The sequence below is a fragment of the Fundulus heteroclitus genome, chromosome 22 (genome assembly GCF_011125445.2).
Source record: "Fundulus heteroclitus isolate FHET01 chromosome 22, MU-UCD_Fhet_4.1, whole genome shotgun sequence".
Lineage (NCBI taxonomy): Eukaryota > Metazoa > Chordata > Actinopteri > Cyprinodontiformes > Fundulidae > Fundulus > Fundulus heteroclitus.
In genome coordinates this window covers 18,824,997-18,851,324 of record NC_046382.1, presented here as the reverse complement: position 1 = coordinate 18,851,324, position 26,328 = coordinate 18,824,997, and the positions used below count along the sequence as shown (strand labels likewise).

General features: G+C 39.7%; 1 protein-coding gene across 1 annotated transcript; it reads right to left on the bottom strand.

Moving 5' to 3' along the window:
* Window positions 1-1,312: 1,312 nt before the first annotated feature.
* col9a1b (collagen, type IX, alpha 1b) lies at window positions 1,313-24,442 on the bottom strand. Its single transcript, XM_012859176.3, has 32 exons — window positions 24,263-24,442; window positions 23,765-23,827; window positions 23,620-23,655; window positions 23,471-23,533; window positions 22,478-22,531; window positions 22,070-22,105; window positions 21,940-21,963; window positions 21,790-21,843; window positions 20,328-20,381; window positions 18,232-18,264; window positions 18,083-18,139; window positions 17,939-17,992; window positions 13,679-13,732; window positions 13,533-13,586; window positions 13,356-13,409; window positions 13,224-13,277; window positions 13,076-13,129; window positions 12,931-12,984; window positions 12,723-12,776; window positions 11,582-11,626; window positions 11,422-11,475; window positions 11,282-11,335; window positions 8,684-8,737; window positions 7,985-8,056; window positions 7,809-7,844; window positions 7,674-7,718; window positions 7,554-7,586; window positions 7,328-7,474; window positions 5,102-5,156; window positions 4,030-4,218; window positions 3,826-3,903; window positions 1,313-2,244 (listed from the first exon to the last, which is right to left on the bottom strand). The coding sequence occupies exons 1-32, from the start codon at window positions 24,335-24,337 to the stop codon at window positions 2,048-2,050; spliced, it is 2,040 nt and encodes a 679-aa protein (XP_012714630.2). The 5' UTR covers window positions 24,338-24,442; the 3' UTR covers window positions 1,313-2,047.
* Window positions 24,443-26,328: the final 1,886 nt, after the last annotated feature.

Below are 26,328 nucleotides of genomic sequence, written 5' to 3'. Positions count from 1 at the left end.
TTCATGGCAGGCTGACTTGCAACAGAGTAGTATTATACCAACCACTTAGTGCCGTTTTAATAAGTCTCAGAGCTAGTGTGTTCAGACAATGTTTTTCCTGACTTATGCCTCGTCCCTGGATAAATTCCTTTACGATGTAGTTTTTATCGATTTATGAATTTGAGTTGGACACGTTACTATTACTTCTTTTGTCTCAGTTTAATATTCCAAGTGTAATGTTACCACTCTTCTGTAAATTTTGTCTACAATCTTCACTGCTTTGTGTGTTTGTGCGTTTTTAACAAATTTATTGTTTTTAGAAATTGATATAATTATTGTGAACCACAAACTTGAATGCAAATGAAGAGGATACGCTATAAAAAATTGTAATATATGCCCTTTAAGATGGGGCTCTTGGTTCCACGTTTAAATCTGTCTATTCTATTATGTGAACTGAGAGCGGCCACAAACTAATGTGGAACGGTATAATATCTAGACGTGTATCCTAAGTGGCTGTCAACACACACTTTAAAATAGAAAGACAAATGTGAGGAATATCTAAAGACACAAACTTATTCAGTTTTGAAATTTTTGTCCTGTTGATCAAATCAGGTCATATTGAATTTTGAAGCATCCATCACCCTTACCTGCATGAATTTTGGGGTGTGGGAGGAAATTGGAGCATAGCATATATAGTCATATTCCGTAAATTAGAATATAGGTTCTATTGAGGCTCATTTGTCAGTAAAAGTACCCTTTTTAAAATAACAATCTTTAAGATAGTTTTAAATTAAGTTTTTCATTATGCCCCCATTTCTGTATTATAAATGTATTTTTAGCGATTTGATGTAATATTCTAATCTTAGCTGTCGTGTTTTCATTATATGTAAGAAATAAAATAATCATTAACAGAAATAAGGACTTTAAAACATCAGTCTGTGAGTAATTATTCTATATAATTGTATTTACCTTTGTTAATTGGCTTACCCAAACAAACTAACTTTTTGATAATATTCTAATTTATTGAATATGAATATATAAGAGCAGACCAAAACTGTTCTTCCTGACCTCACAAAGCCAGTCCTGAAATCAGTGAACCGAGGCATGAGGTCTTTGTTAAGTTGCATTTGAAAGAATGGAGGCAGTGTCACATAAAGCCAGCTTTGAGTGAAACATTTAACAGATACCTTTGCCTTAAAAAGAAAGGACTGCCAACAGCACATGATCTCGGTAGCCTGTTATTGTGATATTATTTTAATATTAAAGCTCATTTAAAACTTTTTTTAAATTTTTTAGACTCCTGTGAAAGAATACAGATAATCAGCACGCCAAATATATTTAAAACCTCATGCGTTATTTTATTCATCTGAAAGAATTCATTTGTTACAAATATTTCTCACCAGAAACAAATGTTTTCTAATTCCTAAACAGCTGCATCCTGTTGCTCTTCTGTACAATGAAGCAAAGTCTCACACCAGGAGAAAACCTTTTTTTGTAGGAAATATAATTATCCACATTTAACAAATTTTTTACAGATTTACAAAATGTACTAAAGTCAGTGTGACTTGATGACACTTTCATCCTCTCTCTGTTTTATTTGCTCACAAAGCAGTCAGACATGAGGGAATGTAGATCCAGACATGAGGGCTTCAGCAGGTTTGACCTATGACATTGGCAACAAGATGACACAAAATAAGGCCAAATCCCAGCTATGATTGGCATGGGGGGGAGATCTGAAGAGAAAACTGAAAATGGAGAGCATAAAAAGAGGATGGAACAAAAGAAGAGTGGGATAAACAATAATTTTGGATCATTTCATTTAGAGATGTGAGCACTGAAACACCCCCTCATTCAGAAAAGCACAATCAAATAATCCCTTTTTTTTTCCACAACTCAAAGATGATGTCTCCTTCTGATGGAGATGTTATTGGCAGAAAACATGCTCACACAAAGAGGTTAATGTATCAAAGACGGCGAGCCGACGACGTCCCCTGGGAGGAGAGTGTGACAAATGCTGTGTGCTCGGGGAGATAATCCAGCAGTCTTTGTGTCTCTGCCAGAGTGGCTCTTAGTTCCCTGCAGGTCCCTTCACGTCCAGAGACTGCTGGACAGCTCCTGCCTGGAGGTTGCAGGCCGACGGGTCGCAATAGCCGTTTGGGCCAGCTGGACCAGGAGGACCAGGAACGCCAGGCTGTCCTGGAACGCCAGGAGGCCCCCTCTGCCCGTCCTGACCATCTTGACCGTATCCAGGTTTTCCTGGCTCTCCTGTGATCACAAAACGGGTGAATTCATATCGCAGGTTCACATTTTGCCAGACCGTTCATATGCAGTAGTTCCATATGTTTTTAGATCATGAGTATATACACAAATTTTTTGGAATGGTTTTACACAATCGGGATTAAAGTCAACAGTCCCCAAATGTCGATGCATTTTATTCAGATTGCACGAAGTAGCGGAAAATTATGAAGTGGAAGGAAAATCTGCCTGATTTTCACATTTTTCACTGATAAAAATGTACAAATTACAGTTTATGTTTGTCTTCCGGACCCCTTCACTCTCACACACCTAAATGAAATCAAGTGCAACCAATCGCCTTCAGAAGTCACATAATCAGTAATTACAGTCCACATGTGTCAAACATTTGTTTTGATGTTTTGTGAAGGCCTCAGATGTTAGAGAAAATTAGTTAGTTTTTTTTTTTTGTTTTTTAAACAGCATCATGGAGACCAAGGAACATGTCAGAGAGGTCAGAAATAAAGTTGTTGAGAAGTTAAAAGTCAAGTTAGGTTACAAACCAATAACATGAGCATTGAGCATCTTATCTGACACTGTTCAACTGCTTATCTAAAAATGTAAATGGAAACCCAAACCAGTCAAGAGAGCATTGATTGAAGGGGAAGCTAAGAGGCTCCTGGTTCCTCCAGAGGAGCTGCACAGGTCCATACCTTAAGGCTCAGGACAACTATTTGTCATGAACTCCACAAACATGGCTCCTCAATGGAAGAACGTGAACAAAACGCTTTGGTTGGATGAAGGCCAATGGAAGCCGATTTTAAAGTCTGTCAAAAGCAGCAAGAATGTGCTCTGCTCAGACGAGGAGCAGTGTGGAGGAAAGCCCTCACTGCCCATTCTCCTGGACACATCATCCCACCATGAAACATTATATGGTGGCAGCATCGTGCTGTGGAGATACTTTTCTTCAGAAAGGAAAGAGAGACGGGTCGGGTTTTGTCAGAAGATGGATGGAGCTAATTATAAGGCGATCCTGTAGCCTGCTGAGGTAGCAAACATCTTGAGACTGTCCCCCCTGTAGCAGGACAGCGGCAACCCCAAAAAAGGCAACCAGAGCTACAGATGAATGGTTACATCAAAGCATATTCATGTGTTAAAATAGCATAATTAAAGTGCAGACCTAAATCGAATCAAGAATCCGTGGCAAGATATTAAGATTGATGTTCAAGGATGCTCTCTGTCCGGTCCGACTGATCTTGAGCTATTTTGCAAGGAAGTATAGTTGGTAGAGAGATACCTGCAGCAATGAGTGAAGGGAAAGGGGGTTCTTTCGAAATAAATTCACCGAAATGTTTACGTCACTTCTGAAGGAAATTTGTTGCCCTTATTTTTATTTAAGCGTCTTAGATAAAAGGGGAATGAAGGCAGATTCATGACACGCATTTTGGATTTTGATTCACAGAAAATCTTGAAGCTTTCACAAACAAAGTGTGGTGTGAGTGTACATGGCATAAAAAGATACTTGCTTCAACAATATTACAGTTTATTTCCATGTATATATGAGAACGTGAGTACCGGCCTTAAAAGATGAGCTGTGACAAAATATATACCCACCCGGAAGCCCTGGAGGTCCTGACTGGCCTTTAGGTCCTCGCACCGTGGGTCCTCTGGACCCTCTATCGCCCGTGTCACCTGTAGCACATGAGTGTATCTCTAAAGCTGTTGTTTAAGTTGTACAAGTTGCTTCACTTTTTCACTTCTAACTTGAACAAGTTTTAATTTTTTTTTAAAAAAGGATTCAATCAGATCAAGCAATACCTTTGGGGCCTTTATTTCCTAATGGCCCTGGTGGCCCTTTCAGTCCTGGAAGGCCTCTTGCTCCAGCTTGCCCCGGAAAGCCGCTGTCTCCTGGCTGCCCGGGAGGCCCGGGAGGACCAGGTTTCCCCGGTAAACCTGCCGCACCAGACTCTGGCCTCCTCAAACTAGCGGCCAACTGAGCCAGCTGTTCTGTTAAGGCGTGCAAAAGAAAAGAAGACAGTCATCAGCATCGAAGCTCCTGCACAGCTGATCGCTGTGAAGGGATCTCTAAGTGCAGAACATGTTGTTATAAATCATGCAGTAAGCTCACACAACTTATTCTTGACAGCCCAAAGCTCTGCATGTTGCAGAGACGATGCAACACCTCTTGTACTTCTTGAACACTGAACTTAAAGTGAGGTGAAACCTTGGCCATAATATCCCTCCAGCTCCTTCTCTGTTGTTCAGGCTTTTTCTAAATAAGCATCGCTAAACTGAGCCAAACAGAGATAATGTTCCCCTCTTGAAGCTATATGAAACAGAAATTTGCGTCCACACTACCAGCTAACTAAAAATGAATCTCCTGCAGCGTTTTTATATGTATTTTGTTTTTATCTTCTTATCTAGATTTCAGCTTTCTGGTGCCTGATGGAAATTCATGCAGCAGCTGGCTGGCTGCTCCTCTTCTTAAGATTTCCTTTTGCAGGCCGACTTCGCTCGGAGCGGGGAAGAGCAGGTCTCCTGGAGGTGAGATTAATTTTTCAACACGCCGGGCATAAAAAAGTCATGAGACCAGGATATGAGTTGTGAAGATGTAAGAGCAGAAGAATGAAGAGAGCAGATGTTGTGACTTCAGTGAAACATTTCGCGGGGCTCGGAGAAGGAGGCTTTCATCCGTCACACGAACAAAGGCTGAAGTTTATTTCATGTTTTTGTTATAAGACGCCTCTGATTTCTCAACTACAGAGCATCCAGCAACAGCCCTGATCAATGAAAGAACGCTTTCAGTGTGGTAATGAGAAACATTACAGCCATGAAATGGGGCACAAGGGAATAATAAAAGGGGTCAAAAGCTTCGCTTTTCTGTTCTTACCTTGCATAACTCGCATGCAAACTTGCTTAATGTGCTGATCGCTCGGCTCTTTGCCCTATAAAGGAAACAATATGAGTGACTAAAGCATTTAGGTGCAGAGTGGATGAGACTGTTTCATCATTTGTTTTAGCTAAATGGATAAATGGGTGGAGAAAATGCATTATTTTAATCATTAATAATAGAAGAACACTACTTTTTATCCTTTGCTCAGCTGTAAAAATGTCAGAAAACACAATCTTTCGCACATTTCACAGCATCCAGCTGATGTTGATAAGGAAACATCTAGAATTTTTTTTTTTTTTTTTTTTTTTTGGCTGCAGGTAAGTCAAGCCAAGTGAGACAGGATTCATTTTTAAACAAAGTTTATCTGATCCCTGTTGTTTCAAACTACCTGACTCTTTGTGTTAGCAATTTTGCCCCAGTCCTTTTCCGTGTCAGATAAACCCGTCGCTTCTACCCCAAAGTCTTATTTCTCTATAGGAGGGGCAAGTTTCACACGCTGTTGATTACGTCATGGCCGCTTCACAGACGGTTTCAGTTGTTAATGAATTATTGAGGAATCTGACGTCTCAGAGCAACTCTAAATATCGCAATGTCTGTTCACCTCCTTGCTTACAAAGTTGTGTCTGCTTGAGTTACAGGACTCTTCTCTGAAAGTTTCTGTTACAATAACAGATTTTCAATGGGGAAAAGCACTAGCTTCACATCAGCTAGGAATGTATTATATAGTTATATTCAATGCATTTTGAAGGGACTTGTTTGTCAGATTTAAAATACCTTTTGAATAAAACAACCTTTAAGCTGGTTTTAAACATACTTTTGATTAAGCCCCTGTTTCTGCATTAAAAATCTTTTTATTGGCTGCTGGAGCTGGGGAAAAAATCGCAATTAACAGAAATAAAGTCTTAAAACATCATCAGTCTGCTTTAATTTATATAATGTGTGAATAACTTCTTGTGTGTAAGAAAAGGCACCCAGTTGTTGACGCCTTAAAATTAATTAGGTGGATCAAATTTAAAGTTATCCTTTTATTAGTGCCTCATATGCTTTTGTGTGGAAAAATAAGAGTAGCTTAGGTTTACAATTGTTTAAAATTGTGGCTTCATTTCTTTAGTAAGTTGCAAGCAAATCTAATAATGATTGCAGTAGTTATTTGTTTTTCTGAAGACCTTTTACCTTATCTGACATTTGAAGGTGAAGTTTGAGAAGCCCTGGTTTAAAAGGAAAACACAATGAAACCCAAAAAAAGATGCTATGGTGATAAATGCCTCGCTGCACACTCCACCTTTACTGGCACCCCCGTTAAAGAAGCATTAAAAGCTGCCAGTAAATGCATCTTTTATTGCAGCATCATAATCCCACACAGAATAAACTAGCTGAGCTTTGGAGATTTTACCTCGCCAGTCCTCTTTTTTTACAGTTCTCGATGTTGTAAAATCTTTCATACTGCCATGATTGTGGGAATGGGGACGTTTAGGGGAGTAGCTCAGATGTTAAGTTCTCTTGTCTTTCCCATTTTAAGGGGTCGTTAAAAGAAGTAGACATCTCTGTCATATCATATTTGTAACCCAGGAAAACAACTCATGGATAAATAAGTATACTTTCCGATACATTTAAATCACCGGAAAAAGTGGAATCTGCATCAAAGACATATTATATTAACAGTGATATTAACGGTTTTATAGGAAACAAGTAATTTTTTTGTTTTGTTTGGTTGAAGAAACTAAATCATAGGTTGGATCTTTCAGACTTTTCCATTGTGGGATTATTCTGCAGCTGGGAATCTATTTAAAATTATTTTTGCTCATCTTTTCCAGGTGTCAGTAGATGCAGATGGCGTACATGTGGCAAAAATGAAGATCATGTAATGTAGAAAATGTATATTAAATATGTCAAACTCTAAATGGACCCTTTTTTCTAAAAAACCTGTATTTAAACCATCAAAACTGATCAGTTAATGCAAAATTTGTTTTCCTAACCACTATTTGTCTTAAAAAAAAAAAAACTCCTGCGAGCAAAGATGGTGATAATCATGATTGTTTTTTTTTTATTAATTTAGCTTTATAAATATCAAACTGGGATATGCATTCTTCTAGTAATCAAAATGTCTAATGCAACCAACCAAATAAAGCATCTAAAAATGTATACAGACTGGACTATACTCATGAAAGCATTGCAGTGATGTGACATTTTCTGAAATACTTCTGTTCTCTGTTTCGGACCTACCGCAGGTCCCTGGGACCCTCGGACCCCACGCGGACCCCTGTTCCCCTGCATGCCTCGGGGTCCGGGCGAGCCAGGAGGACCCTCGATGCCAGGCTGGCCTCGACTTCCCTCAGGACCCCTTTTGCCAGGCTCACCAGGAACACCGGCCTGCAAGCAAACAATTATGTGACATTGCACATAAATATGTCCCAACTTTATCGCTGACCTGGCATAAAATGAAACCCACCTCTCCTTTTGGTCCGGGTTCTCCAGCATCACCCTGCGACATAATTGACACACTTAATGAGGCGCTCCGTTGCACACAAACAGGTATCTGATTTCTGTTAGTGCTCGTGTCTGAACTTACAATGTCTCCTCTCTCTCCAGGATCTCCCTCATCCCCTTGTCCCCCCTGTGAAAAGGAAAGACCGCGAATTAATCTATGCAGAGCAGACCGCGTTTTATTGAAACACTTTGTGGGTGGAACTGATGCATTTTGTACCTGTTCTCCTTTGGGTCCTGGCTCTCCACGCTCACCCTGTCATCAACACACGGAAAGCGTTACGCAATGGAACCAGAATGCAGAGGTCAGAATAAAGTCAGAGCGGAGCGCTTTATTTATGTCTATTTATTTTCTGATTTGCCGGCTGGTATTAGACAGGTACTCTCATTTCTTACCCTTTCTCCCTTCACTCCCGGCAGGCCGGGAGGCCCTGGCAGACCAGGAAGACCAGGATCACCTTTTGGTCCCTACAAGAAAAACACACGTCAACATCGTCAGCAGAAGGACATCGGCAGGATTGAAATATCACAAGCAGAGGTTAGAGCAAGAGACTGGATGATTATGTTGAGTTGTACTGAAACGACTCCAACAACCAAACATAAGTTTGTTTTTTTGGAATCAACTACAGACCCACGCTGAGCTCGGGTGGAATATTATTTTAAACAATGAGTTTAGTATTTTCACAGGTATGTTTTGGTGTGCCGCTCTGCCTTTGATCACTGACCAACAGAGGAATGCAGAGGAAACAGAGGGCTCTTTCAGCCTGCTGCTGCTTAGTCTCCCCTTACTGTGAAAATAGACTTCATGTGAGATCCAGGCTCAGACTATTCTCTGAGACATTCCAGAGAAACAACCGGCAGCACCGCAGACTCCCAAGGTTGTCCTCTTTCAAAAACGCTTCATTTAAGGTAACAGGAATGTGGGAGGTAAATATTCGCACAGTGTTATCAGTCTACTGATTTTCTATAGAAGCGGATGTTGTGTGGTTGCTCACACCTGAAGGATGTTGACAGAATGTAGAAAGATGCTATTTAAGCTATAAAAAGAAATAAAAATACTAATCTAGTGTCTTCAATTTATGTTTGATAACTCACCCTTGCACCTGGCTTGCCAGCTGGACCTACAGGACCTTGCTCTCCAATATCTCCCTGTGAGTAAAATGAGAACACAGTGAGGATGTCAAGAGGGGTTAAGTTCAGGGCATGAGAGGAAGACAAATCTTACACAACAGCTCAGTTTTATTCTGTTTTACATATGCATAGCTACATTGCATCAGATACCGGCTTACAATTCAGACAGGTCCAAATGGAAAAGGTTTCAACCTATAACTGGATATGATACATATCATTATATATCATGTAATAATGTTATTCTAGTATTGTTTAAAAGGTCTTGCCGTGGTGTCCAGTTCATTTTCTCAGTGTTTATTATTGATAGAGAGTTGTTTCCATACTGGTTTGTTCCTTTGTGTTTAGTTTAATTTATTCTTATGTTCTGTTATTTGTGCTTTTGCACTTAGATTATTGTGAGCCTTTTCCTTTTGGTTTGAAACTTCTTTGTTTCAACGTCAGCTTCTCTCGGGTTAATTATTCACCTTTCCTCAGTCTGCCTGTTGCCCTTCCACGGCTGGTCCTAATCCCCTGATTAACTCTTGATTCAGTGTCATTCTCCACTCTCATCTACACTCCATCCATTTTCTGTCACGCTTTATCCCCATTGGGGTTGCGAAGGGTGCTGGTGTCTATCTCCAGCTTTCAACGGGCGAGAGGCGGGGTACACCCTGGGCGGGTCGCCAGTCTGTTGCAGGGCTCTCACCTAAACTCGCTGGTCGTCTTTGTGCTTTTGTATGTTCCTCCCACTACTCTGCTCGTGCTCAATGTCCTGTTCACCTCGTGTAAGTTCTAAATTTTTTGTTGTAAGTATTAAACGTCCACCATCGCAAGTTCCTGTCTGAATATTTCTTGTCTGAAAACACATGACAGTTTTCAGTATGTAGAACCCTCTTAATGTCATGTCATAGCATCCCAATTGCCATTTGGTAAAGACTTTGACTAGGCCACTCTAAAACCTATTTTGAGCAGAGATGGTGTGATCCAGAACATTGTTTGTCCACTTGATCTTAAGGGCATTTTCCTTAATGGAAGAGCAGGTTCCATGGGTGCTTCAACGGCTTCACGTCATTCAGGTTCAGATCTTTTTTTTATTTCTAGTTTATCTTATTTTTTGATGTGTTAATTTTATTTTAGATATAAAAGGACACACCACTTTTCACCTTAAAATTCTTATATGGGTGTCATTTTTACCCATTCACTTAATTATTGTTAAAATGAGCAGACCACCTTTAATTGAGGTCTTTAAAGGTTCAATATCATGTTTTTTTTACGCCTTTCAAAGTCAATGAAATGTTGTCTTTGGCACTATTCATTTGTTTTCTGGTGCTATTTTTCCAACCTGGAAGAAAGACAGGTGCCTTCACTGCAACACTGCTTCTCCCCTTGTGGGTTTGCTCTAGAGCCACTGCAGCATAATAAATATTTCCCTTTATAGCCCCACAGACGGGAAATTTATCTCTCCACTCAACCCATCCTTCAGGGAGCAGGGAGCAATCTGAGGTCAAGGGTCTTGCTCAGGGACCTAGAGAGACAGACTGAGCGTCGAACCACCGATCTTTGGGGCTTTTCTAACCATCATTAGGCCACCACTCCCACACAAGCATGGTCTCAAAAAGAGTAGTTGTTGTCCTTGTGGAGATTAAGTGCTAAAAGGCCACATGATGTCAACTTTGAGCAGACATGATCGTACTCTGCATCACATCAGTGCTCGTTGGGCATGTTGTTTACTGGGCGGAGGCGGCGCCGTCAAGGTACGTACTTCCTGGAAGGGACAGGTAATGGCTGCTCTATATATACCTGTCATGGCCACACGTTTTCCAGGACAGGTAGTGGCTGCTGCTCAGAGAGTGTGTTGCCAACTTTTGTATGCTGCAATGGAACAAGTACAAGACTGCAGTTTTTTCATTTAAATTGTTTGTAATGTTTTACATTTTTTCATGTGTCACTCCTTATTTTAATGAAAAAGCACTTTGTTTGATTTTTTTACCCGGTGATACGTGTATTCAAAGTACTTTGCTGGCTCACTTGGCCTGTTTGGGTTTCCTTTGTGACCTCCTGGATGAGTTGTCGAGTAGTTTCAGTAGATTGGCTTTGGCTTTGTAACCGTTTCCAGATTAATAGACGTCAGTGTTTTTATTAGGGTTTTTTTTTTGTTAATTTTTTGAGACAATTGATGCTATTTTCTGTCTGTCAGTCTACTTCATGGTGTCAGACAGGTTCTATTTAAGGAATCTCTTGAATAAACAGGTCTGGCAGTAACCTGGCCTGTTACACTGAATTCACCCATCCAAGAAAGTTGCTAATCAGAGTTAATCCACGGGTCATGACAATTTCTTTATCACATCAGTCTATGTTAGTGGGGATACATTTTTTCACATAATAAGTTAAAGCATCATTGTGAAACTGCTTTTTTTATCTATTCATGTTATTTTTGTCTGAAGATAGAATTTTGCTTGATCTGAAACATCTAAGCGTAATAAAACAGCCAGTAGCTAAAAGGTTTTCTACCCAAAGAAGCCAAGCTGATTTCATCAAGTCCTTGACTAAATGCTGGAAATTGTATGAGGAAGAAGCACTTACAGGCTCACCGATGGGGCCGACAGCTCCCACCTCTCCCTGTTCTCCCCTTTCACCCTGTGGTGTGACAGTAAAATAACGCAGTGAAACAACAAAGACTCTAGCCGTGCTGAAGTTTCCTGAATGTTTCCGCCCACGCTTACTTGTTTTCCAGCGGATCCCAAGGTCCCAGGAAACCCAGGCTTGCCGGCATCTCCCTGATAGGGGGGAAAAAGGAATTCAGTTTTCAGATTTTAAAGTTTTGAGTTTGAAAACGAAATGTGAAAAACGTCGTCATTGCTATTAATTGAGAGATCAATTAACCTTGGGGCCGCTCAAGCCTTTTGGTCCAGGTGTTCCAGGCAAACCCTGAAAACAAGAACAATGTCCTGAAATGCTTTAAAAAGAAGAATTTCCCCCCCAAAAAAGAGAAGTATATAACGCAACAGGGGACATCACATGGCAAACAACCTGCTAATAGTGAAAATATAGAAAGTCTTTTAATCAAGCTTGGAAAGATAAATAGAAATGCTACGTGGATGTGAAGTGTCTTGAAGAAGTAGTCATTAACCCTGAATGTTTCTGCATTCTTCCCATTTTATTACCAGAAACCTACAAATCTATTTGTATTTGGTTATGTTGTGATAGAACAACATAATTGTGAAGTTAGCCCTCTGATTCAGCTCTTGGTTGTAGCTCTGACTGAGTCCGTAAGGCTCATTGAAGGTACACCTCCGCCCATCTCAAACCTTTTTGCAGTTTTTCACAGATTTTGTTCAAGAAGTTCTATAATCTCCATCCATTGTCCCATCAACTCTGTCCTATCAACTCTGTCTAGGCTGAAGAAAATAAGTTCCCACACTGTCATGCTGTCAGCACTATGTTCCAGATTGGGGATCATGTGTTCTGGATTATGTGCAGCATTAGTTTTCCGACACACTTAGCATTTTTTTTTTAATGTAGCACCAGTAATTTAATTTTGGTCTCATCTGACAAGTGCACCTTCTTCCACATGTTTGCCGTGTCTTCACATGGCTTATTGCAGCGCATACTGTACGCTGAACTTTTTATGGTTTTCATTCAAATATGGATTTTTGCAAGAAAAACTCCGAAAAATGCCTGTGCACAACTTAATAGTTGTCATGGAAATCCGACTGTCACACCTGAGCGATGGATATCTGCAGCTCCTCTGTCATTGGTTCCTTTTGTTAGACAAATCAAAGACTGTGAATCCTTTTCTCCATGAACTAATCACTGTCTAAGCGGCTTGGCCCTGAAATCTATGCAATTCAATAAAGTCTAAAGAAGCAAAAGTGTTTTTCATAGAGCTTTGTGTCTCTCCAAGGAAAGGAGTCAGAGAGCCGCCGTGCAGGTTTAATGCTTTAAAGAGCACCGAAAAAGTTCACTCAGTTTCAGAGCAATTACAGTCAGCCCCCGTCAGTTTGAGGTCAAAGGTCACACTCACAGGAAGCCCCTGAAGTCCAGCCTCTCCAGGAACGCCTGCCTTCCCAATGTTTCCCTGCAGAGAAAAAGACAGCGGGGGGGAGGGTGGGGGGGGAGGTCTGAGCTCCTTCTGCTCATGAATGCTAAAAAAAGGATCTGAGCACCGACTTCATCTCTATGAATGAAGAATATTAAATTATTAGTGTGATACAGCACAAATCACTCTCTACCTTTGCTCCCGGTAACCCAGGAATACCCTCACGGCCGTCCACCCCAGGTAATCCCTGAATGGAAAGAGAATGCATTAGGATGTGTTATTTGAGGAAATTATATGAGGGTGAGTGACCGTTTCCTCTGTAAGGATCAGAGACTTACGGCTTCTCCTTTAGGACCCGGAAGCCCTGTGGTCCCTCGTGGCCCTTGAACACCCTAAATGACAAAAAAAAAAAAAAAAACACCCAGGCTTTCATAACTCTCTTTACCGCTGTTTTTGTTATGACTGTGATGATGTTTGCCCACTAACCGTTTCACCTTTAATCCCAGGCTCGCCCATTGTCCCCCTCTGACCTCTGTCCCCCTGAAATAAGAGACTGAGAGATATAATATACCACCGACACGTGTGCATTTATAAATACGCTCTGATTGACAAGCTTACTGTCGCCCCTGCAACTCCCTGTGGACCTGGATCTCCATCAGGACCTCGAGCTCCCTGCCATAAGAAAACAATGTATTGTTTAGTGTTTTTTCTAAATAGAGGTCATTATGTAATTATGGAAGTAATTAGGAGAGACTTCAAGCATGACTACCCTAGATGCTATTCAAAAAAACTCACCCTCTCTCCCTTAAAGCCCATCATTCCCATGGCTCCACGTATTCCTTGGGGTCCCTGGTGTAATAGTTGGGTCAAACAGGTTCATTATAGAGGAGATAAGAAGACTGACACCACCTGATATCCATGTGACAGGGACAGGATCTCACCGTCGAACCCTGCGATCCAACATCTCCAGGACCTCCCTGATCTCCTTCCTCACCCTGAGCAAGCAAAAAAAAAAAGGAACAGAATGACAGATGGAAATCAGCATGACCCTAATAAGAGGAAACACTGAGCAGCAGCCCTAACTAAGAGTGAGTCCTCCGGCCTGATCCGGACAGACGTGCCGTCAGTCTCTATTCTATGCAGGGAACTTTCAACTAAACGATGACCTTATTTGCTGGGTGTTAATTAAAAAGCAAGGCTGCCACGCTGAAAAGAGTCTCATACCCAATTCTGCCATGGATAGTGTGAGTAAAAAAAAAAAAAAAAAAAACACTTAAAAAAATGCTAGAAGGACAGCTCCAAAGAAAAATCATTATAGCAAATATGTCCAGAACGAGCTCTTGAATTTGGACAGATAGGCCTGCAGCTTTAACATGCAAACGTTAGAGAAGGATGTTTAAAAAAGTTAAAGAAGAAAAGAGTATTTTTAGCTTATAAATATCCAACTGCTATTAAAGATATGTTAGTAAATAACATACAAATATCTTGGAATACAAATTGACAATAAATTATGGTGGATTGCTCAGGTTGACTATGTCTGTGGCAGAATCCAGCAGCGGCTACATTTTCTGCGCAGGTTGAGTGCCTTTGGTGTCAGTTAGAAAGTAATGCTGCTCTCTTTCCATGCTGTAATAGAGAGCATCATTACGGCATTTCGGCCTGGTTTGGTAACCTGTCCGTCCAAATGAAGGCCAAACTTACTTGTCTGATTCAAAGAGCTGAGAAGGTGATGGGAGTAAAGCGGCACCCGTCACTTCAGACCCTCTTCCATGAGACAATAACCAGACAAGCCCAGAAAAGCATCTCAGATCCCACTCATATTCTCTATTCAGAATATCAGTTTCTTCCTTCAGGTCGACGTCTTGGAGTCCCGGCTTGTAGACTGAACCGCTATAAGAGTTCATTTGTCTCGCTTTCCATCAAAGCAATGAACAGTGTTAAACAGTAAATTGTGGAAGTAGGCAATGGTATCCAAAATTTAAAAAAAAAAACCTAATGCTTCTTTTATATACTCATTTTTCTTGTAATGGATATATTATAGAAGGGTTTTTTTTTTGTATTTTTGTTTGTTTTTTTATTATGAATGTAATGTGACATGCTTCTTTTATGTCCTCGTTTTTTTTCTTATAGTAATGGAATTTTTATAGTAGTGTTTTTATGTGTGATTTCAATGTGATAGCCATGGTTCAGTCTATGCAGCAGCCAGAGTCCGTACCCAAGACAAATTTCCTTTGGGACAATAAAGTTTATCTATCTATCTAACATTAGAGTCAAGGATCATTTTATTGACACCGTGTTTATTAAGAATATGGTGTGGCATTTTTTTGCTGTGGAGGAGGATAGAAGGAAGTGGCTCTGAAGCAGTCTGGTGTTGCTTCGCTGCCTCACAATGTGGACAACTTTTGATTTGATTTTGGTTTAAAATAAATATTTTTTACATTGTGTATTTTATATCCGAGGATTGGATTTGGAGTGATAAGTCAATATGTAAGCACACAAGCTGCTATATATAACTGCTATCGCAAAAGCTTGATGGCAGTTGTTGGCACCAACAATTGGACAACCAGCTGGGAAGTTTTCTGGGAAATTTCTTCTTCATATACGGCAAGACTATCGCTTTTTTTTCTAAAAAAAAAAAAAATAAGTTTAATCTGAAATATTTAATTGTGACAAAAAGAAAGTTAAAACATATCAAATCTGTAAGGAGGCAAATGATTTTTTTCATAGCACTGTAACCCTACACGTAGATGTTTTCTGATGGATTATGTTTGATACTATTCTTAATCTACCAGTAGAATAACAAAAGTTACTCTATATGAATCGATTTGAAATGCTGTATAAGAACAGCGACCCCTGGAATACATGGATTGCTGAACAGGAAAATATTATCTTTCTGTTTATTACTACATGTTATGTTTGATGTTATTCTTCTTCATAAACAAAACAGATTTCAAAAATTGCATAATTTTCTGTTTAAGATTTATTGTGAATTATTGTTTCAAGCGCATAAAACTTGGGTATGTATTACTCAGTGCAATAACTTAAAATGTGTTATAAGTAAAAGTGTATTTGTGGTTTAAATAATGATCAGATAACTTCAAATATGTTTTAGAGATTATTACACAAGCCTGCAGTTTTGTAAACAACTGCATAATCATGGTTATTTTGTAAGTATATATATATATATATATATATATATATATATATATATATGTGTGTGTGTGTGTGTGTGTGTGTGTGTGTGTGTGTGTGTGTGTGTGTGTGTGTGTGTAATACATTATCGAAAATCCAAATAAACTTTATTTACATGAAATCATATTTATTAGTGGCCAATAGAGTATACGTATGTATAAAAATAACATATGCTGCAATTTGCTGCAAGGTTAGGTGACACATGATGCAAACAGAGAGATCAGGCCAGAGATCTTTAGGGTTAAAGGAGTTTTCCTTTAACTGAAATAGGGGTAACTTTGACAAATGAAATGTTGCCTAAGTATGCTTAAGATCTTGTTTTATTTAAGACATAAACGGATTGCAAAACAAAATACATAAAATGAAGCAGGTCAGTTTTTACCGAAAGGAATGTCACCTTTATCCAATGCGACAATCTAATCTCTAATGAAACTATTACAATATATATTTAGAACTGTGAGTTATGTTTTCCAAAAAAGTAAAGCAAGCTATGTTTTTACTTTTCGGCTGATCATGACCCATAAGCAATATTGTCCCAACGCAGCGCTTTATACACACAGTGTAGTTGAAAATTTTTTGCCCTCTCACAGATCTCTTCTTTTCTGTTTTGTTGTCATTCCTAAATGTTTTATATCATCTAACTTATGTTAATATCAAGCAAAAGCAAAATTGTTTTCAAATTATGATTTCATTTATTGAGGGAGATAAAGCTATCAAAACTGCTGTGCTTTTTTTGTTGAAATGGAATCGCTCCCTATAAAGCGAATAACTGACTGTTCCACCCTTGGTGAATTAGAACAAGTTTTACAATTCCTGAAGCAGTAAAGCAGCCCCAGACCATCACATTACCACCACCATGTTTAACTGTGCAATGTTTTTTTCCTTCAATACAGTGTTAGTTTTTCTTAACAAAATATTTTCCAAAATATCTGTGTGTTACATGTTTTTATAAATATGAGACAGGCCTTTTGTGGTCAGAGGCAGCTTTTACTTTTAAAAATCTCCCATGGATGGTACTTTTGTCCAGTCTCTTATTGTGACAACATGAACACTGAACTAAGTGAAGCCTAAGGTGCTCTAGATGCTGCTCTGAGATCTTTTTAAACCTGTCATATGTTTTCTCCATTTGTGGCTCTCACTGGTGTCCCATAGCCTTAGGAATAGCTTGCTCACCCTTTCCAGACTGATTGATATCATGTTGCTTTTTGAGGTCTTCTAGCCTACTTCACGTTGTCAGACAGGTTCTATTTGAGTGAATTCCTGATTAGTTTTCACATAAGGCCAGGAGTGTTTAGTTATTTAATTTTTATTTGAATTAATAAATCATCATATAACCACTTCGTTTGCTCTGATATTAACATTTGCTCCACAGATCTAACACATCTCATTGTGTCTAAAGGTGAAATCAGAAGAAATCTGTAAGGGGATACATAGTTTTCCCCAACGCTGTAAATACATCTCAAAATGATTCTCTGTTTGGATAATTTCCCAACACGCGTAAACAGTTGTTGCGTGTTCTTGGTTGTTATACATATTCAGCATATCTCCCTATATGTGGCAGGAGAGGAGGAAAATTGAGTCGGAGCCGGAGAGTCGACTGCCAGTAAATCGTAATCCAGCATGAGGGAGATAAGAGAAGATGGGACCAGACTCATTTCCATTTATATGGTGCACTGGGACATTAACAGGTGAGTATTGTCGTTCTTGAACACCATTTCAAATAAATCATCCTTTGTGAATTGGAAAAAGTCGGAGGAATTACACGAGTGCTGTTTCAAACACAGCAGTGTGTATAAACTGCTTCTTCAGACCTTTAATAATCTGAGGGGATGCTTGTTTTTCTCATGTGGAACAATACTTGACTGACAGTTTATGGGGGAAATTTGCCATTTACAGTGGAAAATGATGCAGTTTAATGTCACTATGTTTGGAATCTTTATACCATTTGGTAGGATTTGAGTAAACATTAACAGGCTTTCACTGTTTCTCTGAAATAAGCATTGTTTTACCTTGTGTCCCTGTTTCCCAGGTTCTCCTGCTTCACCCTTCACCCCTTTGTGACCCTAAAAGCGTTCCAGAAAGAAGCACAACATTGACTGAACTGGTGCTGATTTTAGTTGGGTCGGTTTTAAAAGAGGACCAAACTATCTTACCTTCATACCCGGTAGGCCAGGATGCCCAGGGGTACCAGGTGGACAAGAGTTTGGACACTAAACGGCAAAATAAGACAGTCAGTCTCTACTCCTGGCATCATGTGCAAAGAAATAACCTCAACATGTTTTTGTATCGAAAAATTGACTACCAAGTCAGAAGAACCAAGCATTCCCGCTGCACCCTGAAAGTGAGAGATAGAGAGAGAAAAAGAAAAGGTTATTATTTTTCCCGCTATCAACATCATCAGCGCATCTTTACTAGCTGGATGCCATCAAGGAGTAAGAACATACCAGCTGTGACTTAAATGGGTTTCAGGACAAGTGTGCATAAAACACTGATACCCTGCACATACTGATAAAAAGGAATCATTAACGCTGAAAAAAATGGACAGGAGATAAAAATACATGCTGCTCCTTTTTTTAATTATTATTATTATTAATTTTTGCTACTTTGTACTGAACACATTCCATTTTATTCTGCTGCAGCGACTAAATCTGTCATAACACTGGGACACCCGCCGAGTTATTTAACCCGCAGGAGAATCCCATTTTCCAGAGCCATGAGGCTAATACATGAGCAGCTGAAACATGCTGATAAACTCACTCTCACTTGCATCTTGCTACTTCCCCTGAAAAATACACAGGTACGTCTCAATAAAGTCAGATATCATCAAAAACCTATCATATTGCAGTAATTTCATTCAAAATGTGAAACTCGCACATTACAAATATCTATTACACACACTATAATGTATTTAAGTCTTTATTACCAGTATTTTTGATGATTATGGCTTAGAGCTACTGAAAACCCCAAATTCAGTTTCCTAGCAAATTAAACCTTTTCAAAGAAGCAATGGAAAAAAAATTATACAAAAGTGTTGGCCTTCAGAGTAATGTGTCCATGTATTATTCTGTAAATGCACTATTAGTAACTCATAACTTTATAATACTGTTAGAAGGAGAACGTTTCGATCCGCTCGACATTCTCTGCACCATTTTGTTCCTGCGCTGCTCTGACAGTGGCATTTTATGGGCAGGGAGGGCCTAAGGCCTCAGTGGCAGCTGTTCACATGGACGTACACACGGCCGGCCTGGCTATGTAAGCAAGAGAGTGGATCATTGTTTTTAATCTAAAACAATGAAAATGAGTTTATTGCTCCTTTAGGTCTGGTGTCTCTGATGCATTGCAGGTGCAAATTGAGCATAGTGATGCCATGGTTCTTCAAGTAGGTATTGCAGCTTTTGGCCGAGCTGGAAAATTAAATCAGTGTCTTCATGAAGCTTGGCAGCAGAGAGAAGCTTGAATTGTTCTTGAATTTTCCTGTACATCAAACAAAGTGGACCGCATGGCTCCCTAAATCTTGTCCAACAGTGGAAACTTTAGACAGCACTTCAAGCAACCTTAATTCTGCTCCCCTCCATGCCCCCTCCAGGCTCTGAGACCTTGATGTTCATCTGAGATTAACATATTTACTTGCTGCTGCTTAACACCAGAAAGGAGACTCTTGTAGCCCATATCCTGGGTAATCTGTGTTTGTCAGCAATGACATACTACTTGGCTTCTGCTGAAGTTCACACCTTGCACCTTCACCAAAATCCTAAATGGGACTTGCTTCACAATCCTCTCAAGACTGTTATCTATGCTGCTTGTGCACCTTTTTCTACAAGACTTTTTCCTTCCACTCAACTTTCAAATAATATACTTGGATAATACCCGTTGTGAACAGCCTGCTTCTTTAACAATGGCCTCTTGTTGTTCACCCTCATTAGGAAGCCAGGATCTAAATGACTGTTTTTTTTTTGTTTTGTTTTTTTACAGGACTTTGAATCATCTTGTTTCTGAAAAGTGCTTTATAAATAAACTTCCCTTGCCTTGCCTTGTATGCTGGACAACTGTCAAATCAGCAGTCTCTGGACAGCTCAAAGTCAGTCTTTTCTATGATTGTGTTGGCCGAAACACAGCAATTATTTATTCCTTATTGGGTTAATAAATTATTAAAATTTTCTGTGAAACTGAAAATTATGACATGATTATGATTTACCAGCTGTAAGTATTAATCCCCAAAATTAATAGAAGCAATAACTTCAAACTAATTGCTCTGTGTGTTGTGAATCAAAATAATATGAAAGTTTCACTTTTTGACTTTAATTTTGAAAAATTAATTACCTGTTTGATGACATCCAATTTATTTGAGATGCACCTATGTATGAGATGTGGTTAAATTACGCGTGTTTTGTCACTTACTCTGGGCCCTGTTGGGCCACGGGGTCCCTGCGGCCCTCTCACACCCATTGCCCCCTGTGCAAAGAAAAATAAATGCATTAAAACAAACTACCAAGCAAAAGAGATAAGCTTATAAGTCAAGATTAATGGTCATTTTGAACGTTCCCCAGCAGTAGACCTCCCATAAAAACTAAAAAAACACCGTGCATGTACTTGCTTAGAGTGTAGTTTTCAGCTTATAATATTTTGCACCATCTCAACAACACTTGATAACAGCTATGCATCTTAACAAGATTGTAATTGCTAAGTTATTTCACCATTCAGAATAATAGTGTAATTGTACTTTTTTATATGTATTCCACCAGCTCTTATTATGTCCGTTTTAAGACACTGAGAACAACAGAGCTCTTTAGTTTTCATTTTTCTGTTTTATTTCAACTTTCCTACATTTTTATTCCAACTGTTTTTTTTAACTGCTTTTATTCTGTCTTTATTTTCCTATGTTTTAATCATGTAAAGCACTTTATGTTGTCCTTGTACTGAAATGTGCTATACAGATAAATTAGCCTTGCCTTGCCTTCAGTTCCACAGCACTGAATCTGTTACCCAGGGATTGTAACAATGGCTGTGATTCTAATGAGTATCATAATGAAAAGAGCATCCAAAAAGGTGAAATTGGAATATTAAAAAAGATAAATGAAGTGTGCAATGATTTTAAAATGCCATAGAAAAAAACCCTGTTCGGTCTCTCGGTAATTTTATGTATGGGTAGTTAAAGAGCTGAGCTGCAATTATTCTGCCAGGAAAATACTGAAACAAATTCTACAAATCCTGCATATCTTTTTTTGCAAATTACTGTGTTGCAAAGCATAAAGATGGGTTGTCTCTGAATAACATGTTTACATAAATATTTCAAGCGTGTCACAAAGCAAAGCTTCTCCTTCCTAGCTTACACTATGTTTAAATGCCTCCCAGAAAACTGTGATAATTGCAGGATATTTTACATGATCTGAAAACGATTTGTAATAGTACCTTAAGTCTAACCTACAATTGCTGTAAAAAATAAAAAAATAAAAAAACATTTGCAATAGCTTTTGTTCATTGCAAGCTTCATATGCTGCAGTCCATTTTCCAGGAAGTAGTTCTAAGTTAGGTTAATTAAGATCTTTATTTGCCGTTTCTGTGCATGTCTGGATTCATAGGAGATCCTTTGCAGAGCTAAGAGTTGATGCAAAAAGTAAAAAAAATTCTCAAACGATAAGAACAACATTAAAGAACAGAGATCCACATGGATTACCTTTTTGTTGCTCATCTTATAATTTGACTTCAATGACTCTAGTATGAGAAATATTGCACAGTGACAACTAAATTATATTTAGATTTTGCATAAAGTAGACTTTGTGAGTAATTTTAGTCCTTTTGCCATTATTGCATTTAAAACTCAAAATATGTATATCTGATTCTTGTTTGTTTTTTTACTCACAGGCGGTCCTACTTTCCCCACTTCACCCAGAAGTCCCCCAGGCCCAGGTGGTCCCTGTTTAAAGACACATTTCATGTATTAGTATACTATTGTCACATTCATCGATTTTAAATGTTGCTTTTGATGGTGTAACATATACAAGTTACTCACAGGGGGTCCATCAGACCCAGCGCCCTAAAGATAAATTTGCAGTGTGAAAATTGGGTTTGCAAAAGCCATTAAAAACAGGAACATGTGATTATAAAGATGGATGACTCCTGGATTTGGCATATTTACTCACAGCAACTCCCCGAGGTCCAGGGTTTCCAGGTTCACCCTGAAGAATAGAAATAAACACATTAGATTCATAAATACTGCAGGAAGTGAGACATGCAGAAACACTAAGCGGGTAAAACTGAGCTGTTCATGCTTGCAGACAGTCAGAATTAACATTCCTCCGGCACAATCATATGACCGAGGCTGGGCATACTTGACCCAGCAATATTAAGCCTAATGAGGAGCAATGTTGGAGCGTCATGCTCCACGGGGATTACTTAGAGGGCTTGCAGGATTATGTCTGATTTGTCAAGAGGAATTGGTTTATGCGCCGCGACCCTCGCTGCCAAGCCAAAAAGAACCGGACAGCAGCTGGGCACATTTTCCCCCACAGCCTCCGAGGTGGGAACGTAAAGGCTCATTAGTCACTCACTTTCTGTCCCGGGAGACCATCAGGCCCAGGATCCCCAACAGGGCCCGTCAAGCCCTGCAGCAAAAACACGTCCAGATAAAGTTACACGTTTTGAAGAAAATGGGTATAAAAGTTTACAATATAATTGGGTAGAAAATGTGTAGGTTGTGTAAACATGTTGTTCCCCCAAAATCCACCAACATTGCTGGTGGAAGTGTAACATGACAACAACTTACCTTAGCACAACACAGTCATACTTTGGAGGACTCTTCAGCTTTTTGAAAATGTGTTCTTTCTGCTTCTTATCAAACAGAAAGAGAAGAAAAATGTCGTCTTTGATACGACACTGTTTCTGTTTTAATCTTAGTATAGATACGGAAAATCGTCTACCCTAAGTCAGAGGTCTTTTTCTGAGACTGTTGAGGTCAGAGGAGCATTCCTGGCTGGATCTTTTCAAACAAGTGCACTGAAAGAAGTCATTCCACACCGGGTTGAGGATTCTCAACAGGAGACACTAACTCTGGCCTCTGAAGTGGTCCAACAGAGCTCTATTGTGTTCAGAACACTGGTAGGTATTGTCCAGTAAGGTACTAGATGCGAATAGACAAAGTGTTTGTTTTACCTGTAAATTAGGAATGATAAGCCATTTCTGTAAAGCGTTACCTTTAAATTAAGGTGAATACGCATAGGATGCCATTTATTGTATATTGCATGATTAACCTTGCTCTCTAACTTGATTATGCTCAGGCCTGGTTCTGCTCTGGATTTGTTCATCCTGATTGGTACATTCCTCACATGTTTGCGACCATTTTACCTCAATGACCTCCCGTGCATGTACGACTGTTCTTTAGTCTCTGTACAAAATTAGTGTTTGAAAACATGACCGCCATGGCGGGAGGATAACACCTGGCAGTTCCACCCACAGCCCCAGTTCAAGGACTACAAGTTGACCTCCTCATGGCAGTCAATGCAGCGAGTGGCTATCATATGAAACATGACAAACAGACTACTCACGGCATTTCCCGGAATTCCAGGTAATCCTGAAGAACCGGGTTTCCCTGCATCCCCATCAGGGCCCTGTGATATCAAAGAGTCCTCAAATGATTCACCAACAATTGCAAGAAACAACAAGAGATTGGAATTTAATTATATTTTATAGTTACAGGAAGACCGTTCTCGCCATCTACCCCACGTTCCCCCTGAGAGAAAAGACAAGAAGTTTGATTGGCCAACAAACATTAATTGGGAACTTTTTGTAAGTATCTGGATCTATATACGGGTATTTTTTGCACAGGTAAAGTAACTCACAGGAATGCCATCAATTCCAGGGACTCCTGGGGGTCCGGGTGGGCCAGGGGGTCCTAGATCCCTCTGTGTGAAAAGGTCATTTTAACGCATGCTGTTTTTGCTGAAGGTTTCTGCTAATTTTTGTTCCTTTCTTTTACCAACATACAACTGTACAGATATGCTATAATAAAGAGAAAGACAGGTGCACCACTATGTTGCATGTAGGAAGCTGACATCAATACACCTGCCTGAACTAAAATGGCTTGCCTCTTTTAGGCACTTGCTGACACTTCTGTTAGTATACCAGACTTTAAAAACAAATAAAGGAAATTTCCTTTCTAACAAGATAGGTTCCCAAATAATTCAGTTAAATAAAATAATATGAAGATTCATCTTAAAAGTTTGTAAAAAAAAAAAAAAAAAAAAGGCATTTTTTTATGTAAAAGGAGAACACACTGCCTCACCTCTGCAGAACCATCGAAAAGTTAAAGAGAAAGCACAAACACAGAAAAGTCTTACTTGAGAGAAGCAAAGGAGAACGAGCTGCAGGAGTAGCACAAGAAAAGGCCCTTTGATGCCTGGGGTCCCAGCCATGATCTCCTCAGGAGCAGATAAGGGGAAAGTTGGAGTCCTCTCTTTAGGAATTGTTGGCTGGAGGGCGTGCTGTTAAAACAACGTGACTTAGTCTGCTGCACCTATCCTGCTACACGGTGCAAGGTCCCAGAGCCCTCAGAGGCTCATGTATATTCATACGGAGACCGGTTACAGGAAGGAGATTGGAGGAGGTTTTAGGGGACTTCATGGGGAGGGGTCACACAGCATTCAGCACCATTGAGCAGCATCAGCGGATCATGTAACTGTTGCTACAGCAATAATGAAGTTTATTCATACCTTAGTTTTATGTCCAATGGATTTTAACTTTTGAAATTTTAAAGAACTAAACTCCCTTCACGTTTTGGAAACAAGCACCATTTAAATTTATATTTACTTCATGCAAACCGGCAGCACTCCCACTACTTGTTGCTCAAGTGTCACCAGAACTGATAAACACTCCTGGATAGGTGTCAAAATGTTTTCAGAAAAACTGAGTAAAGGTCTGGTTGCCTCCGATTTGAGCCAGTTTGCTGTTGCGATGACCCAAATAACTGAGAATTTTCACAGGCACAATTCAAGACACAAATAGTGTGGTTGGATAATGTGGGCTGCACGTTGATGGTAGTATTGCTGCTTTACAGGAAGAAGTTTCTGGGTTTGAATCCTGGCTTGGGATGTTTGGTTAAGTGTTTACTCTAAATTACCCTTAGGCTTGGGCGTGTGTTGCCTTATCATGGACTGCCATGATCTGGTCTGGCTGTCTGTGTACCGCCTCAGCACTCAGTAATCAAGATCAATAGCTGCGCCTGCACTCCTCTGCCTCAACACAATCAAGTCAACCTGTGCCCCCTTGCCAGAGCATAATCAGCCTCAGTTCACTTGGTCTTCTGCCTTTATATGCTGGGCTTCCACAGTCTATGGTTGCCAGATTTGACTCAGATAATAAACACGTCCCTTCTGTCAGGTGTTTTCCCCCAGTCCCTAAAAACAGCAATTATCAAACCACTGCTGAAAAAGAACAATTTAGACAAACTACTACTCCAGAACTACAGGCCCATCTCAAACCTCCCCTTTATCAGTAAGATTATTGAAAAAGCTGTATTTCAACAATTAAACACCTTCTTAACAACGACCAGCCGCTTTGACGTATTCCAGTCTGGCTTCCGTGCTCACCACAGTACAGGAACCACCCTTGTCAAGGTGTTTAATTACATCCATATAAATACAGACTGTGGAAGAACCACCGTGCTGGTTCTATTGGACCTCAGTGCAGCATTTGATACTGTCGATCACTCCATTCTGTTAGAGCGCCTGGAGAACTGGGTCGGCCTCTCTGGTACAGCACTCCACTGGTTTAAATCCTACTTAAAGGACAGCGACTTTTTTGTGTCAGTAGGTAACTTTACATCCCAGACGACAAAAATTACATGTGGGGTTCCCCAAGGGTCCATCCTGGGTCCCCTCCTCTTCAATATCTACATGCTCCCCCTAGCTCAGGTAATAAAAAACAACAACATCAGCTACCATAACTATGCAGACGACACACAGCTTTACATCACCATGTCACCAGGTGACTATAAACCAGTTCAAGCACTGAGTAAATGCCTAGAAGAAATCAATACGTGGATGTGCCAAAATTTTCTTCAGTTGAATAAAAACAAAACAGAAGTAATAATATTTGGACCAATAGAGGAAAGATCAAAAGTTAGCACACAGCTTCAGTCGCTTCAGCTAAAAACCACCAATCAGGCCCGAAACCTGGGAGTAGTGATGGACTCAGACCTGAACCTCTAAAAACATCTAAAGACAATTACAAGGTCGGCTTTCTATCACCTGAGGAACATTTCCAGGATTAAAGGACTAATGTCTCAGCAGGATCTGGAAAAACTAATCCATGCGTTTATCTTTAGTAGAATTGATTACTGCAATGGTGTTTTCACAGGTCTGCCTAAAAAGTGGATCAGACAGCTGCAGCTGATCCAGAACGCTGC

Coding starts and splice junctions, on each gene's coding strand:
- col9a1b (XM_012859176.3), bottom strand. CDS start 24,337: ATGGCTGGGACCCCAGGCATCAAAGGGCCTTTTCTTGTGCTACTCCTG. Junction 7,587..7,673: donor CTGGAGAGAGAGGAGACATT/GTAAGTTCAGAC, acceptor ATTATGTCGCAG/GGTGATGCTGGAGAACCCGG. Junction 4,219..5,101: donor TTGCATGCGAGTTATGCAAG/GTAAGAACAGAA, acceptor ACGCCTTAACAG/AACAGCTGGCTCAGTTGGCC.